Source organism: Paramisgurnus dabryanus, chromosome 18 (genome assembly GCF_030506205.2).
Source record: "Paramisgurnus dabryanus chromosome 18, PD_genome_1.1, whole genome shotgun sequence".
In the NCBI taxonomy this organism is placed as follows: Eukaryota; Metazoa; Chordata; class Actinopteri; order Cypriniformes; family Cobitidae; genus Paramisgurnus; species Paramisgurnus dabryanus.
The window spans coordinates 19,002,198-19,021,382 of NC_133354.1; the positions used below are offsets into that span (position 1 = coordinate 19,002,198).

Consider the following 19,185-nt stretch of genomic DNA (forward strand, 5'->3'; position numbering starts at 1 on the left):
TGACAACAAAATTTGTATTTTTAGTGTAAACTACCTCTTTAAAAGATGAATTATCACACAACACAATCCACCTCACAGCAACAGCTTTCTTTTGCAGGTAAAGCATGCTGGTATTCCCCACAAAGCCGAAGTTGGGTAGAAATGTGGGAATCATGTTTTATTGAAAGTTTTTTTATTTTCCTACACTAGACTGTCTTGTGCCCTTATAGCAGGTATATATCTCCCATGCGCACCCTGGGCAATATATGTCTCGTGCATGTGCTGAAATAAAACAATGCCTACCTGTCATTGTTTACAAGATAAGGAACCTGTCCGAGTGGACATCTGTCAACACTTCTCATATGTTGGTGCAATGGCACGAGCAGAAACTCCAATTTATGAAACTGCTTACTGATATTGTGTGTGGCACTTCGCCTCTGGTTTTGAGATGTTATGGATTGTTATCTACGGTTGTAGGGCTGTGGGGGTCGGGTGGAGATCTTCACAGCGATGGTGACGTGTCCTCCTCTGCTGCAGTAGCTCATTGGGTTTGCTCAACCACGCTTCACCCTCAGCCACAGGCCTGGGCCCTCAGGCTGTCAGCCTCCCACAGCGCTGAAGCTTCTTCTCTCCTCATCTCTGTCTTCCTTTCCCTCTTCCACACCCTGAGGAGAAAATCCGGGCAAGGTCGCTGCTGAGATCCGTACCCTAATTCACACAAGAGTTTGATCACTGAGTATTGAGTGTAAATGTAGAAAACTATTTCTATCAATGATGAAACCCACAATCACAGTGGTCAGACCAATCTGATCATTGCTCTGCCTAATAAAGTCACTCTTTGTTTGATCCAGCTTTGAAAATTTGTTGTGTTTTTTTGCACTTTAGCCAGTATGGTGCTTATTTGAAAGTTTAAACGCTGTGTTGCTCTGTGTATTTCTATGAAAGGCCCAACAAGTTTATTTGATAAACTGAAACTGCATATGCTTGTATTTTATCAAATTGCACCATATAAATCCGTGATATTACAATTGATAAATTACTGTCCACAGTGTTAGAAAACAAACATTCATGAAAATATCTTCTTTACATTAGTTATGTAGAAATCAATTACTGATTTAACATAAGGCTTTGATGTTTCCCCGGTCCGTGTTTTCCTGTGTGAAGCTCTGATGGCCTCCAGTAAAGCGGTCCAGCAGGGTTATTGGACACTGCTGGCTGTCGCTGTTGTCTTGGCTGAGGGCATTGTGAGGAAGCGAGCGTAAGACTGGGGGAAGGGCACGCGTGTGTTGGCCGTGAGGGTGAGCAGATCAACGGGGTTGCATGTCTGTGCGCTGCTGATAAGATTCTAGGTTTCTCCCACTGTGACAGGTCTGCTCGGCACCCTGACCCACTACTTCAGGACAGTGTGATTTACCCTGTACCTCACCAACCAGTCCGGTTCCCACCACAACTTCACTAACACGCCCACAATATACCCAAATAATGGCCAAATGTTTATTTACTAGCACATACTCATTCTTAATGTATAAACTGTTTGAAATCAGATGCTGAACACAGAGTCTAAATTATTCAGAATAAATTAACCCATGCTGGGTTGTTTTAACCCATGGTTAGACTAAATTTAATTTAACCCAACCAGCTGGTTTGTCTCTTTTTGACACAACAATGGGTTGAAAACAACCCTGTCTTTTTTATACTACAATCCCACTAGATTCATCACAAAAATCCATCACAAGTACAAACATAAGGTGGAGACTGACCACTCACTCACTCTCAACCATTGGTGGCCGGTGACTTCTTTTTTAACGGCGTATGATATGAAGCTCGTCACAACATGTATTTGGCCCATCCTGTGTGTCAGAGTCCTGCAACGGGTCAGGTACATAAAGTCTAAAACGGGTGGATTGTGACATTCCTAGAATTCACGGGCTGGGATGTATGTCTAAATTACCATTACACACGCAACATATGACATTTGACCCATCACGTCACCACCACTGCGACAGTTCGAACTTTGTTGATGCTTCTCGTAGCCTAGTTGGAGCGAGCGTTGCAGGAGTTGCATAAAGTTTTGCCGTTGATAGCCGGAAACTGTGAACGTTTTCTTTTGGAAAGCATTTCGAGACTTGTAGGAGCACAGCAAAGGGTTGTGTAGGTAGGTTGTATTTTTTCTTGTTCTTTTTTTCATTAATAGGTCTATTTGTATAGTTATCAGGTTCCATAGTCTATTTAGATGGTAGGCTACTTGAATGGCGCAAAACAAAGCACACTTAAAGGCTCTCTAAGCGAATCTGTGCGACGTCACTTGTTGTTGATATTTGAACTGTTTTCAAACAAACGGAGCGTAGCTAACTCCTCCCCCTCCCTTCCGTGCTTTCATAAACACGACCAACCCCCACCCCCAAATCCTTCTTGGCGTTTATTGGCTATAACACTTTGTTTTGTTTCGTGGTGCAGGTTTGGCCACTGTGTGTATATTGAAGTTTGTAGAGCCTGGGCTGTCTACAGAGATCGCGTTTTTTTACAGTTTGATCAGCGGTCAGGTAGCAAGCAGATAGTGAGGAAATGTTTGCTGTATGTAACAAAAATGTTTTATGGTCTAAAACGCGTGAATTCGCTTAGAGCACCTTTAAGCCTGTTTCAATAAACCATTCATGACACTGTTGTGATGTTGAGGTACGAGATAAAAAATAAAGCAATTTAACTAGAAGGATTTTAGCGTGTGTGATTTATGCGGGTACAGGTCGGGTAACGGGCCAAATATTAATGGGTCTGGGCGGGTGCGGATTTAATTTTGATATTATCACGGGTGAAGGGTCAGATCTGGTGCTGAACTTTGCAGGTACGGGCGGGAGCAGGACTCCAAAAATGGAGCCGTGCAGGACTCCAAATTTGTGTTCGGCGCATCATGTGAACCAGCGACTTGTCAAAATAAGTGCCTGCTGCACACGCATCTAAAGGGTTTATGATAAAAGTGACGCTCAAGTTTGCCAGATCCTTGCTAAATCTCATGTGTAATCAGAGTTTACTGCTAAGGGAGTGTCTTGTGTGTATTTTGTGAAAGTGAGCGTCTCTTTTATCATAAACCCTTTCGACGTGTGTGTAGCTAACACATGGTTCACATGATATAAATTTGATCTCCAATGGATTCCTTATGGATATTATTACCCCATCATGATTAGAACTATGGATGTGCAACAAAGTGATTAGGTTTTTGGGAAACATTTGTGACTAGCTAGTTCTTTTCTCAAACAATGTACGTATATGGTGGTTAAGCAACAAGTTACGTTGCTGTACCAAACACACCCCAGCATAGATGAATTTAACCAGTGTTTCCGTTTGTCCATATTTTAAAGGTGTAGACCAATGAAAACTCACTTTTTTGCAACTGATCAAGTGACTGGCATGCACATTATTAAACAAACCAGAAAAAATATGAAACTATAGTGCATATAATTTATGTGCTGTATTGTTTGGATACAATGCAGATAACTGTTAAACTACTGTCCCTTTACATTTGATGTATTGAATTTCAGACAGCACATAATCAGGTATACCCAAACTGGCCATTTTTTACCAGTAGACTGAAAACGATGTCCTCTCTTGGGCATATAGATTCACACTGACCAAAAGAGAGAAAAAACTCTTTTCTCAACCCAGCACACACATGCAGACACACTGCATTCACTAACAGGCACAACCAACCACAATCCCACCTCCATTCCTCCTCTCCTGCACTCTTCATCTACACCTCTCTCTCTCTCTCTCTCTCTCTCTCTCTCTCTCTCTCTCTCTCTCTCTCTCTCTCTCTCTCTCTCTCTCTCTCTCTCTCTCTCTCCCTCTGTGATGGCAGGACGGGCAGTGAGCTGTGCGGCTGGGAAGATGCAAGGACGCCGCGGCGCGCATTAATAATGCAGAGCCCCAGCTTCCTCTCAGCGCCGCGGCCGTGGCACTGGCCCATCGCTGTCACCAGGGGGGAGATGGGAACATTCTCTCTCTTTCTTTCTCTCTCTCTTTCTTTCTAGCTCCACTTTCTGTCTCTCCCTTGCACATAAACACACGCAGACATTCGCACACTTTTTGCACGAAGCCCACCAAACTGGGCCTCCACCCGAGACTGTGGCTCATTACAGATCTCGCTCTGATGACTGCACCACAGACCTGGGCTCATTACAGCGCTGAGGACTCAATCCAGCTCTCCAGGCCTGCAGCTGCTACCTCTACCTCTCTGCTACAACACCACACACTGCTTTATTTTATTCACATACACGATGCACACTTTTACTTCCGTTTCTGATGGAATTTATCTCTTTTATATCCTATTTTGGGACCCAAAGTTTTTTTTTTGTTTTACAAGTATTATCCTTAATTTGAGAAATGGTACTTTTAAAAGAAAGGCCTTGTTAAAATGTAGTTCCTGTAGCTTAGTAAAGCTTTGCGTTAGCATTACAAAGGTAATGGGGTTGATTCCCAGGGAACACACATACTGATCAAATGTATAGCTTTTAATCACTTTAGTTAAAAGTGTCTGCCAAATGCATAAATGTAAAATGGATTTCTTTCTGTGTTGACATATTCTCAGGACAGTTTTCTTCTAAGTAGCCAACAGGATTTAGTTCCATCACAATCATTATGTAATTTGCCCCTTGTTAGATGGCAGTTAAAGGTAGGGACTTTATCAGTCTGGAGGGAATTTTATTTGGAGAAAATCTTGTGTAGTGCAAAATGAGTCATCAGTATTTCTACTAATCTATTTTTAGCTTTTAAAAGTGTATCTGCAAAGGCCAACATTGCATAGTTTTGCAGTCTTCCTGTAGCTTAATTGGTAGGGCATTGTGTTAGCAACACAAAGGTTATGGGTTTGATTCCCAGGGAAAACACAAACTGATACAAATATGGCTTAAATGCAAGTCATTTCGGTTTGGATGAAGGCATCTGCCAAATGCAAAGTTAGTACACATGGCCTAAAAGCTATAAAGTTACAGTTTTGAAAACCAAACTTTTACCTCTCAATTATCCAGCAGTGGGTGTCCACCTACAGCTCATGATTTACAGCGTGAAAAACCACAAGATCCACATGTGAATGATTTCTGTGGTGGTCTGCAGCTCATCCAAAGCTTCCCTCCCATTTACGTTACTGCTGATTAGCTTTCAAAGACTCTCGGTCAGAGACATTGGCTGAGTATCAATAATTCATTGTCTTTTAATTGTGTTTTACCTTTAAATGTCAGACTGTACTTTACGAAGGAATGCAAGTGATATTAAAGTAAGATCGGTGGGCAACAGAAGTACATTGTTTCAGTCTTCAGCGTATCTTCGCATTCATTGAGAATGTTTAAGACATCACTTTTTCATGTTGTGAGCAAAGAAAAATCAAAGACTCTTGATAAAACATCTTTATCGCATCTCAAAACCACATCTTGTCCCATTGCTTTTTATTTTACGGTTTGACTGAAAAAGGAAACAACCTAGAGGATTTTAGCGAACAATACTCTCTTTTTTTGTAAATGTGTCACCGTTTCTTAAAAAACATGCAAACAGACAGACGTCAGGGTTGTAAATTTTTGACACAAATACATGCATTTGTTTTTATTCACAAAACCAGCCCATAGTTCTAATCCAATACAAACATTGCTGCTTTTAAAAGATGTAGCTACCGGCAAACAACAAAATAAAAAGTTATTTATTTCAGTGCGTTCGATTGAGCCGAGCGAGTGCTTATCTCCAAATGCTGTGGAGGGCTCCGTAAAAATTCAGACCAACACATTGAGAACACAATAATCTTGTGACACTTCGTAATATAACGTGACATCACGAGACGTAACACATTGTTATGGTGCGTGATATAACGTAATATTACATGATGAGATACGATGCAATCTGACAATATAACACAATGCTGCCGGTACAGTAAAACAAACAGAAATGTTTGTTTCCAGTAGTAACAACCATACAGAAACAATGGCAATTTGATATTCCAATTACTGTTTTGCGTGATGCATATTTGTTCTTTCAAATTATTCAGAAAACCGCATTCGTACATTTCGGAATATTTACTATTCCCTTCAAAGACAAACACTGATCAGTTTTCAGAACTATAAATTTAAATCAAACTTAAAAAAAAGGAAACAATCATAAAATACAGTTTTTTTAAGTAAGAGCAATGGTCCTAAATTACAATAGTGCTTGCCATTAGCCACTAATTTTAAAATATAGCCGTAAAATTTACATTCTCTACACAAGTACTGTTTCTTTCCACACATGAACAACATTAACACCAAACACAGAGATTTAGTTGATTGTCCACACTCAGTCCATCATTCCTGTTTGTCAATGAACAGTTCCATGTCTAAGCCACAGAAAAAAATCTGCTGGAAAAGGGACAAAAAGGTACCAAAATGGAAACATATAAAAGGGAATGAAAGTTGCCATAGATATTTTTTATTTATGTTTAATTTTTGGTTCAAGGAATAAGTAGGTGCATCCATAACTCGTTTGATTCTTTTTGTATCGTTGCTTTATTGTTCTGTCTCTTGCGATGAAGTTTTTCTCGTAGTTGCTCTTTTTGTCACGTAGTCTGTGTTTGTCAGCCAGTGTCGGCGCTGAGATGATCCAAGCGAGAGTTGGCATTGCACTTGATGGCAGAGCTTTGGGTGGAGGTCAGAGGTCACAGTCCTACTGGAACCACCGGAACGCTGCTCCTGTCGGCAGCATCACCTTCTTACAAAAACATAAAGAGAAATGGAGACAGAAAAATAATGCATAAGTTAGGAGGGCAAGACATATTTTATATAGACACAATCTTTTTGTATATACTGTACATTTTTAAAGACACTAAAACATACAATATCAAAGTAATACTGTACAATGGTTGTATTGGTTAACTTTGCAAATGCATTAGCTAACACAAACTAACAATGAGTAATACATGTACAGCATTTATTAATCTTTGTTAATGTTAGTTAATGCCATACAATAGTTTTTGTTAGTTAATTGTGCATTTACTAATGTAAGGTTACTTTTGATAAAAAAATATATATTAGTGAATGCTGAAATTAACAAAAACTAAAATTTATAAATGTTGCATAAGTATTAGCTAATGCATTGAAGGGGACCTTTCACAAGACATTTTTTAAGGAGCCATGGCATGAATATTACTTTTTTTAACCATGTTTAAGTGCTATAGTTGGGTTCCCAGTGCTTCTATCAACCTAGAAAATGTGAAAAAGATCAACCCAGTAACTTAGTTTTGGTAAACCATTCTCTGTAAGCACATGAAAAAATAGGTCATTGTAATTTGGCTCTCCTTATGATGTCATAAGGAGATCTTATTATAATAACACCGCCCCTTAATCTGCACTATCCAACCACGGCACAGCCATTAAGTGCAGAGAGAAAGAGAGAGAGAAAAAAAATTCACAGCACAATTGAGTTTCAATTGCAACAAACCACCATCATTGCGATCAGTGTTTGTATTTCATCCGCTCATTTGCATTTAAAAGGACACACCCAAAACGCCACATTTTTGCTCACGAAGTGTCATTTTTAACATGTTATAATAAATGATCTATATGGTATTTTGAGTTAAAACTTCACATGTGTACTCTGGGGACACCAAAGATTTATTTGACATCTTAAAAAAGTCTTGTGTCATGGACCCTTTAAAATGTAAAATAAAAGTTTTGCCCAAAATACCACACAGATAATTTATTATAGCATGTTAAATTGCCACAAAATGTGTCAAAGTGCCGTGGTTGGATAGTGCAGATTAAGGGGTGGTATTATCCCCTTTCTGACATCACAAGGGGGGCCAAATTTCAATAAGCTATTTTTTCACATGCTTGCAGAGAATGGTTTAACAAAACTAAGTTACTGGGTTGTTCTTTTTCACATTTTCTACTTTAATAGCAGTGGGGACCCAATTATAGCACTTAAAACATGGAAAGTCAGATTTTCATGATATGTACCCTTTAACTAATGTTACCAGATACAACTTTATTGTAAAGTGTTACCAATATCAACACATTCTAGAATCTAAAGTGTATATTTTACATGTACAACTTAAAAGATATTTACAATTCCTTGTGTTAAAATAATATCACTGTTAAATCACTGTTAAGCGACAGGTGACCAAATTCAACACTTTAAATGACAGATAATACTTGCCAGTGAATGACCTTTTTAATTAGAAATACATAAATGAAATCCAGATGGGACTCATTTATGTCAATTCAAATGTTTGTATGGCTAAATGTAATTATCTTCAAAGCTCAACAAGTATGACAAATTTGTGAAAATATAGTGTAACATTAAAATGTAATAAAAAAAATAACCTATATATTCAATGTATTCAACATCTGCATGTTTCTAAAGTCATGCATATGTAAAAGTGTTCCTGTTGTTCAACTGGTATAACATGGCTCTTGCAAGGTCAGGGGTCCAATTCGCACATACTGATGAAATGTATTCCTTGAAAGCACTGTGAATTGCCTTGGATAAAAGCATCTGCCACACGTATAAACAAGAGAGTTGTGTGTTGTAGATGCTGTCAATACATTGACATTGTATGTGTACACTGTACATTGCCATTGTCTATCTAAAAACACAGAAATATATGAAGAACTCAAATGCAAAATCTGCTAAATGATATTATGCACAGAAGAATTGCATGAAGATGGCACGTATACATCAAGCTGCAAGATGTTTTTTTAACCTTTAATCAAAAAGGACAGTGAAGAGTGACTAAAGACTATTCTATAAGTGGCGATTTTTGTATGTACTAAGAGGGTTTTGCAGCTAAAGACCAGTTAATGACTAAAGTGACATTTGTGAAAATGAGACATTTAAATTACTAATAACCTTTTAATTGCCATTAAAGTGAAATTACTTTACCTAAACATAAAAACCATGATAAGGCCCTTTAAGAGTCTGATAAAAATGCTCATTTACAAGTAAACATGTCAGACGCACTTAGAGGGTTTTGCATATGAGCTCAAATAATGAGATTGCAAATGATATTCACAAGTGTATCTATAAAATATCAAACATGGTGCAATATGTTACATTTTGTGGTGCATCTATACGTTCAGCTCTTCTTTGCGTACGTGTGATTTGTTTAATTTCTAGCTCTTTCCTACCCTGTTCTTTCTGTCCCTCTACCCCCTCCTCTCCAGCCATGGGCCATGGCCCTGGCTCCACGTGAAACTCGATATGCCACATTCATTATTTAGTCACCACGCAGTCACGTCGAGAGCCCACCGTGCTGCTCTCGCTTGTAACTCTGTCTGCTCAAATCTCAGCGTCTTTCTTTTCTTTCTCTGTATTCTTTCTTTGCAGGACTCAGGTGGGCTCTGAGACCAGGACAGGTGAGGGAAGGAAAGTGGCAGTTCGACCCACCTTTCAGACTGAGGTGGATTGCTTAGCGAGGTAATGCCCCCCCCCCAGCACAACGCTACTGCGGCACATAATCTCACACATTCGCCAGCTCTGGACCGAGCCATGGGCGGCAAACACATCCCTGCTCACATGATCACACATGCTCCAGCCCACACACTCAATATAATATTTTTCAAGCATTCCTGCAGGAGACAACTGACAGATAGCTACTCTTTAAACCTTCAAACACGCGGTAATACGGGCCAACGGAGTCAGCATACAGTGATCCCAGGGCAACAGCCGCTCCTCTGAGATGTTATCACTTTACTGGTTGGCACAAACTAATCATGGTGTTAATCATGGTAGCTTGAGTATTTTATCGTCTTGGAACGGATACCAGATTTTTTAAAGGTCATTTTTCTTTATTTCAGATGGTGCATGGTCATTATTTTCTGACAGACGACAGTTACTTGAACAAAGGGCAGCATTTATAACAATAAACTCTTTCAGAGAATGTAGCTCTGTTTTAACACCTGGCGAATAGGCTACCTAAACAACATTTTAGGATATGGCAAACTTGCTTTCAGTGATAATCTAATTTCTAATCGGAAGTGGATTCTTCAAGTCTGAGACCGCCCTAAAGCATACGTTTTGGAAACATGTAAGACCACCAAGCAAGCAATATCTATCATTTCACTGTCGAAGTTAACTATAGACCCAATATAGTTTGGCTACTTCTAGCTAGAGTGGCCATTCGTGCCAGTTCTGCCGGACACCTCCCGAACATGTTTTCGGGTGCGTTCTCCGGAAGTCGTGTTGCTCCACTGCATACGTCATCGAGGTTCTCACATTTCAGTTAACATACATTAGAAAATTAAGATTTATTTAAGACATACAATCATTGTAGTTTCATTCATACCTTGAAATGTAACGGTTGCTTTTCTGAAATTGAACCCGAAATATTAAACCTTGATGACGTATGTGGTCAACCAACGTGACTTCCGGAAAACGCACCCGAAAACATGTTCGGGACGTGTCTGGCAGAACTGGCACGAATGGCCACCCTACTACAAACTTGCATTTGGTTACATTTCGATTTTGCAAAATAACTTGACCGATGTGATATAGTCCATCATGTAAGTAAAGTCAACAGTGATTACAAGGTGTTTGGTTTTATTTATTTTATTAATTTCACAAATTTTTAGGGTATAATTAGATGTCTATAAAATTTTTTCTGACAGCCCAAATTTCTCTTAAAACCTAAATGATCGGATTTATTAGGATACTTGCCATGCGTATTTAAGGCCAATAAAGTGGCACAAATGAGCAATGAGCAGCAGATGCACAGCCAGCACCCTCCTCTCGCACAGAAACGTTACATGATCGCATAACCTCGATAGAAATATAGTCAAAAATATCGCCTGGTTACGTATGTAACCCTCGTTCCATGAAGAAAGGGAACGGAGATGTCACGTCATAGTGACCGTTTCATGAAAGGTAAGGATGAGTAAATGATGACATAATTTTTGAGGAAACGTCTCTTTTAAGAGAAATGATGTAAAAAGAATTTTCAAAATATGTTCCACAGTTGTCACTGTACTCTTTCATTGGCCTTGCACCCTTTAAAGTTCATATTGGGAACTCAGAGGTACATATTTGTACCAAATGTTAAAATATCTAAAAATGCCCCAGTGACAGATGGGGTACATATTTTAACCATTTTTTCTAACAGTGTACACACATCTCAAACGATAAGGACTTAAAGGGATAGTTCACCCAAAAATCAAAATTCTGTCATCATTTACTCCCTCTCATGTTGTTACAAACCTTTGTAAATTTCTTTGTTCTGATAAACACGAAAGAAGATATTTTAAGGAATGTCTGTTACCAAACCGTTTGTGGACCCCATTGACTTCCATAGTATAAAAAAAGAATACTATGGAAGTACATGGGGCCCACGAACAGTTTGGTTTCAAACATTTGTCAAAATATCTTCCTTTGTGTTCATCAAAACAAAGAAATGTATACAGGTTTATAACAACACGAAAGTGAGTAAATGATGACAGAATTTTCATTTTTGGGTAAACTATCCCTTTAACATCCTGATTGTTTGTTTTCCTAATGCGTAATTTCAAATCTGAATAGATACTCATTTCAAACTGTGCGCTTAACACAGTCAAAAACAATACGACAACTCGACTGCCGTCAGCATGTGAAATTCAAAACCAACACCGAGGGTGTGTCTCCCACACGAGCCCTTGAGAATGTGATGACTGTGACCTTTGACTTTTGACAACCCCACCAGAGGTGACCTTAACGCCCAGTCCTCTTTTAGAAGGCGACCCCACGGGTGACCACTGTGACGCCCAACCCATGACCTTTCACCCTAAATCTGTACAAACAGTGGACCGTGACAACGGAGTGGCTTTGCGTGGCAATGCGTGTTTCCAAGGTCATCCTCCCTGGGAAGGTGTGAACAGAAAAATCAGTTTATTGATCTTCCTATAAATCACTAAGCTGAGCGTTCGGTTTCCTCACTGGATCATCAGCCTTACATTACTGTCATATGTTGACAAGAAAGTAGTAAAAGTGGTGAGTATAAATGTGCTAAACTTTACAACTTAATCTTATGAAAACCCTGCATTGTTCACCATACCCCGATTTACATAAGATGTGCACTTGCCATCATTTGCCAAATAAGCTTAAAATGTGAATTGTTTTCATTCACAAATGTATCATTTCACTTCAGAAGACATTTATTTAACCACTGGAGTCATTTGGATAACTTTAGTGATGGATGTTTGTGCTTTTAAGTGCACAGAAGATAACATGATGGCATTTTAATATAAAATTACTTTTTTGTTGTTCAGCTGAAGTAGTTCTATAAATCTTGGATGGCATTAGGATGAGTAAATGATGATAATTTAAATATTTTTGGGGTTTGAACTATTCCTTTAAGAACCACGTTTTTTTTCCAGAAATCCCATCAGTTCCTGTTTATGACCTCACACACTTGAGATCATGTATTTTAGGTCATGTGGTGACTGTCTGTTTAGTCATATGATGACTGTCATCTCCAATCTGCCTGTTGCTTTGCATGTGTACATCTGCTGTGATTGAGCGTGTGAATGTGTGTGTGTCTTGGGGTGTCAAATTAAAGGTGTAGTGTGGCACCTTCTCTTCCTTTCTACGCACCAAGAAAATCTTCACCTTTCAAAGCACTGATGACACCATCATCTAAAATCAACGCCCTCTCTCTAATGCCAGTCTCATGAGATGCATACAGACGCATACACATTTACCTAGCTATCTAAATTATGTGATAATGTAAAAACATTGTAGCTACTGTTTGTAAATAAGTTATAGTTAGCGAACGCTAAGGCTGGGCTCACACTACAGGATTTTTAAAAATCCTGGTTGATTATTAAATCTGGCACACATAAGGAGACACACATTTTTTCTCCTAAATCTTCACACTACAAGATTTTAAAATCATGGTACATCACACACTAAAGGATATTATTAAGGTTATTGTGTCAGAAGGAACACTTCACGTCACCTCAAGGGAAAACGTATGTAACGAATAGAGATTATAACACATTTATTATTATTTTTAATGTTTACATTTGCTAGCTAGTGCACTAGCAGCTTTCTATAATCACACAGTGTGTTTTAAACAACATGATCTCATGGAAAGTCGTACGTATAGTCATGAAAAATTTGATAAATTTATTTGTGTCCATGGCATGAAATTCAGCTTTTTTTCTTGCCTTGAGCATGAATGTCTTTTTCATGTCACTCACATGAATTTCTACAAATAGTTTTTTGTGTCCGTAGCACGACTTTCTTTTTTGTGTGATTTTATGTACTTTTTTAAAGTGTCATTTTTAAATCATTGTTTCTTGGGGTTGGGGTTAGATTTGGGGTTTGGGTTAGGATGCACTTTTATGTATTGGTTTCCACTTTTAAAACTACTCTCGCCTGGCAAATAATGTGTCAGAAAGTGATTCTAACCCCAAGCGACAATGGTAAGAAAATAGGAAAGACTATGAGAAAACAATACATAAAATGACACAAAAAAAGATATTTGTACTCAGGGCACAAAAAAAGCTGAATTTCGTGCCATGGACATGAATAAATTAATCAAATTTTTCGTGACAACATGACTTTCCGTGAGATCAGTCTGGTTTAAAACCATGAGGTGATTTCTCCTCATCTCTTGATTTTAAGGCAACAATCGTAATTTGATTTTCACGGACATGTTATTCAGGTAGTCTTGTTATTCCCACACTTCCACGGTTTCTCCGCCGTTTCATGGGCGCTATTTCAAAAGGTTAGTCATTCACCTCCTTCTCTCGATGGCTATTGTAAAAGTACTGACGTTATCATCCCAACTTAAAATCCTAAATATCCAACATGTTTCATATGATCGGGAGTGGCCCAGATTTGCTTGCGAGCACATCGGGAGGTGTTAGATTTGATCTGTAAACATCATACATCACATCATGATAACCTGAGCTAAACATCGGAACTGATCTAGGTCCAGCAGGAACTGGGGTACATTTGGGCTAAAAATCCTGTAGTGTGAGCCTGGCTTAAACTAAACCCAAATCCTACAAAAAACATTTGCATTGTTAGAACTGAAACTAAACAAGTCCCAGGTTTTGCTTACTTCTGGGAGAAAACTGTCCCCAAAGTATTGCTAAGTCAACCCACACAAATACACACAAGTGTTTGTGTGTGCAAACACTTTCATTACCAGATGAGAACATGCATATGCTACAAACACAAACTGGCACAAGCTAGTGTCCATAATGTGGAATAAAAAGCTGATATACATTTTTGACATTTGTCAAATATACACCGCACATTACAAAATACACAACAATAATACAATCAAACATTCCTCAAACATTATTCAGTTAAGACTGATACTTTTAAACACAAATTTTTACCCCCTAAAATAAACAGACACAAGCAGGGACTATGAGATCTCAGGGTGTACGATGGTCTAATTTGCTCATTTACCCTCTTTATTTTCATTCAGATGCCAGCTTCCTAAAATAATTACCCACATCTCCAGCCAGTGAGGTGTGAGGTGGTGAAGACCTTGATGGTCTGCATGCTAACCCCTCACACCCCCTGCTTTTGTTTTTATGGCCCACTCAGAGATGCCAGCAATGCACCGTGAAAGCTGCAAACAGCCCAGTACTGCAAGATCACTCCCACCCTGTTTCACCAACACACACTCTTAAACACGCACACGTAGACACTGAACAAGCCATTACTCTAACCATTAACACAACAACGTGACTTTCAAACACCAACTTCATTAGAAGTTCAATGCAAGTGAAAGTCACAGATAAATCGGTTTTGTATGGTTTTATACAAGGCTTATTGTCAGCTCACTGACAAAATGTTAAATAATCTCTCATTTGTAAGTGGCTTTGATTAAAAGTATCTGCTAAATAAATAAATAGGCTAAGTAAAAAAAGTAAATCCTGGTTTCCACACCAAAATTATTTTCTAGCTTAACCATGATGTTTTCTTGGACTATCAGGTTTACCAGCAAAGTTTTAATGTTGGATTTCTGATGAATTCACTACCTACAAATAGGCTAAGGCCTTTCAGAACCACTGTCATTGTTGCTGGGCAGTGTTTGGAATAACGCCGTTTAAAAGAACGGCGTTACGTAATTAACGACGTTAATTTTTCAGTAACGGGCTAATCTAATTAATTACTTTTCCCGCCGTTACAACGCCGTTAACGTTACCGGACGTTAAATGCGGTGCGTTACTATGCACTGACTTAACCTGTGTGATCCAAACGCAACCCTGGCTCACACAGCTAGTGAGGAGGTAGGTTAATAACGAGATAAGCGATTATGATTGGCTAAGGCAGAGTAATGTGTTTCATGGTAGCCAATCAGAGCCAATGTTGTTTTACACATGCCAGCGCACGCGCCTGCGGCGACACACACACACACACACACACACACACACACAGGGCGAATTCCAATCGAAAGTGATGATCACTATGCCCTATTCCCTTCGAAGATCAAATCTCTTGATGTATAAACTCTAGATAAAGCTGCGCAATGTTGTCTGATAGTGTGGCTAATAATAAAATACACTTGGTGATAAAATACAGCGTCTTTTTCTGTTTATTTGGATTTTACATCCCCTTCGCGAAGTGCCCTTCAAGGGCGCACAAACGGCATTTGGAATTTACCCCCACACACGCAACAGCTAAACAGATTCGCGGCAGCAGAAGAGATGGCGAGTCAGGAGGAGCAATCCGATGAAAAGTTGGCATTTTCAAGGTGGAGATATAAGCACTACTTCAAATTCATTGTGGTCAAAGCAAGAACGTGCATGTAATGTGTACGGGAGCGAAGACTTTGTCGACATCCGTTGTAAGCAACTCTAATTTAAAGAATCATATTGTTAAACTGTTTACTTTTTTAATGAAGAAAACGAAATACAGCAGCCTATGTCTTCTAGACTATTTATCTCAGTTTGATTTATTTAATTTGCTACAGTTCTTGCAAACACACTTTATATTATTTAACTGTTTACTTTTGAAGAAAATACCTGAAGTACAGAATGTCTACCAGACCAGTTGTCTGACATTGGGAGTTTGATTTATTTAATTAAGAATACGACTACAGAGCAAACACACTTTTTGTTGTTTAAAAGTTAACTTTTTGTGAACAAAACACTTGGAAGTACAGGTTGTTTACTTGACCAGTTGTCTCAGGTTGAGAGAGTTTTATTTCATTTAGTTTGCTGAAGTTAAATGCACTTTATATGGTGTAACTGTTTACTTTTCTTACAAAGATAATACTTGAAGCAGTGGCGAAGCTACGGGTGGGCCTGGCCGGGCCTGGGCCCGCCCAGTTTGAGTTGTGGCCCATCCAATCAGAAGGCCATTTTCCAGATGTGTAAATAATTTAACAAAAATAAATAATAGTACTACGAATAGACGTCTTATCACACTATAATTTCATATATGTAATACAACAATAAATATAATTAAAATATAAAATATAAGTGCAAGTTTGCATGTTCAGGCAGTTTCGCAGTTTTCTTTTACCCTATTGGTGCACACGCTTGTCAACATGAAACGTTGAATATGATTCGTCAGTATGAAATATTGTGCTGCCTGCATGGCATCAAGGTAACTTTGCTTAGGTAGCGTGCACACCAACGCTTTTAAACGCGGCTGAAGATGCCGAATGCCAGCTGTTTTTTCAGCTCGTGGCTTTGGTTGCTGTGATACTTGAGCTGTGAGCCGGTTGGTTGTTGTGATATTTGTCCCGCCCTTCGTCCACCGTGATTGGACGGCCATGTGAGAACTTACATTGACGAGCTGAGCTTTTAAGCCAAAGTTAAATATTTTTCGACCACAGCGCGGAAAAAAACGGACAGCTGCTGGCTGTTTTGAAAAACGCCACGCTTCCATTGGGAAAAAAAACATACGCCGGCCACAGGCATACAAACTTTGTTGTGCACGCCCCCAGTTTATGTACATTCTATGCTTTGCCCACCCTGTTTTATAAAGGCCCACCCACTTGAACATTTCTGGCTTCGCCACTGACTTGAAGTGTAGGATAAAACTCTTGCTGTCTGTTGACGTGCAATAAATATGGAAAGTTATGTATGAACACCTGTCTGTTCTACTCATTTCAACTGACATGTGAAAACTGCTAAAAAAATACAAATTCTTTGACATATAGCAACTTTTTTTAACCGTAACGCAAATAGTTACTTTCCCTGGTAACGAGTTACTTTTATTATAGAGTAATTCAGTTACTAACTCAGTTACTTTTTGGAACAAGTAGTGAGTAACTATAACTAATTACTTTTTTTAAGTAACGTTCCCAACACTGTTGCTGGGTGTCCATATTTAAAGTATAAAGGTTAATCCTGATGATTATGCTATGTCAGACAATCTATTTTACTAGATACTAGCTAGTTTTCTGGCTATCATTAGCTTGTTGACCAGCCTCCAATGTTCCTAAAAGTTTGACCACTGCCTTACGCTAGTATGACAGCTGGCTAGTTGTTGGTAGATCATCTTGGACCAAAGAATAATCCCGCAAACAATTTTGCGTTTAAAAACGTCTAATAGCCGTCTAAACACAGCCCGGACAGCAAAATTTGGGCTGTCAGTGAAAATTTAATAGACCCAAAACAAATTTAATAAATAAATGAAACTAAACACTTTGTAATCACTGATGACTTTGCTTACATGATTAACATTTTTAACATCTCCCCTAAGTTATTTTGGCAAAGACGACATGTAACCAAATTTAAGTTTATTTTAGCTTGAAGTTGATTACTAATAGCAAGACTATATCAGGTCTATACTTAACCTAGACAGTGAACTGATGGCTATTGCTTGCTGGGAACTCCAAAAACTTAAAGTGGACATATTATAAGACTGTTGTAAGATGTAAAATAACTCTTTGGTGTCCTCTTTAGAGTGTGAAGTTTTAGCTCAAAATACCCGACAAATAATTTATAATAGCATGTTAAAATTGCCACTTGTAAGTGAGAGCAAAAATGTGCTAAAAAAGTTACTGGGTTGTTTTCTAGCACTGAAGACCCAATTACAGCACTTAAACATGGAAAAAGTCAGATTTTACACGCTATGACCCCCATTAATAAAATATTTTAAAGTGCCCGTATTTTGCTATTAGAATGTTTAATATGCTTTTGAGAAACCCAACAACAGGTTTACATGCATGCAGGGTCAAGAAAACATTTTTTGTAATCTTATATTAATTTTCCTTATTTCCCAATGACTCTCACATGAATCGTTTAAAAATTCATCTTGCCAAACCCCTCCTTTGCATGATGCTACTCTACTCTACTCTACACCCAAAAATTAAGGTTATATCTGTTAGCTAAACGGACATGGCACTACTGCTAAAACACCACAGTTTGTACACCAACGTATTGCTTTCATCATGACTCAAAGTAATAAAAATGCCAGATATTCTACATTAAAGTAGAAATGAAATTAAAATGAAAAATTCATTATTTTTTTTAATTCATGTGCCCTCATAATCTTTAATCAAAAACGTAAATCTCCTCCCCTCCTTGAAACGATCTCTCTTTACTTCCGGTCATATGGTATGGCAGGTGGGCGGAGTCTGTGAAAAGATCACAGTGATTAGCAACATGACCCAACTTCAAACAATCCAATCAATTCTCGATTGAGGAATTCAAGTCCATCCCCACCTTTATTTAATTTCAGAAGCCATTTCAGTCGGATATAGGTCACCACGAGAAAAATTTGACAATCGCTACTTCCGTTTCATAGCGACTTTAATCATCACAGTTGTAGACAATAGCAGGCCAAAGCGGATTAGCAGAACTATAAACGCGAGTTAGCCACTTAGCCTGAGTTAGCCGGTTAGCTTGAGTGCACACAACACAATGTACAAAAATACATATTTAGCACACTCAACAGAACCTAAAAGCAACAATTTTTAATCATACTTAAAGGTTGTAATCTGGATTCGATTTGTTCCAAATAAACAAGGCACCAAGCTATTCTTCATGGTTTATCCATTTTACAAATTAGAGAGGCAGTCATCAGTGACTTTTGTGGTATCATAGACTAATTTAAACAACTGATTGTTTAAACCCTCCTCCTTTGGAGGTGAAAATTAACCGAATTCGCTTTCACAGCGCAGAGAGAGAGCACAGCGTCAACGTGACGTAGTACACAAGGTTGGTGAATTCGAGAGACAACGTAGGCGTGACCTCGCAACTTTACGAGAAAAAGATTCGAACTGGACGACTCGTTCCAGTGACTCCA

At 38.6% G+C, this 19,185-nt stretch overlaps 1 protein-coding gene across 4 annotated transcripts in view; it reads right to left on the reverse strand.

Annotated features, from left to right (window-relative positions):
* Nucleotides 1-5,533: 5,533 nt before the first annotated feature.
* The window catches only part of cxxc5a (CXXC finger protein 5a), a 30,621-nt gene continuing 16,969 nt past the window's right edge, over nucleotides 5,534-19,185 (reverse strand). For 3 of the 4 annotated variants that reach the window (XM_065287155.2, XM_065287157.2, XM_065287156.1), the window contains exon 3: nucleotides 5,534-6,699. In XM_065287155.2, the coding sequence (XP_065143227.1) occupies nucleotides 6,655-6,699 (45 nt within the window). In that variant the 3' untranslated portion in view covers nucleotides 5,534-6,654. The remainder of the gene's footprint in view (nucleotides 6,700-19,185) is intronic. The other variant, XM_065287158.2, reaches the window with a different exon arrangement.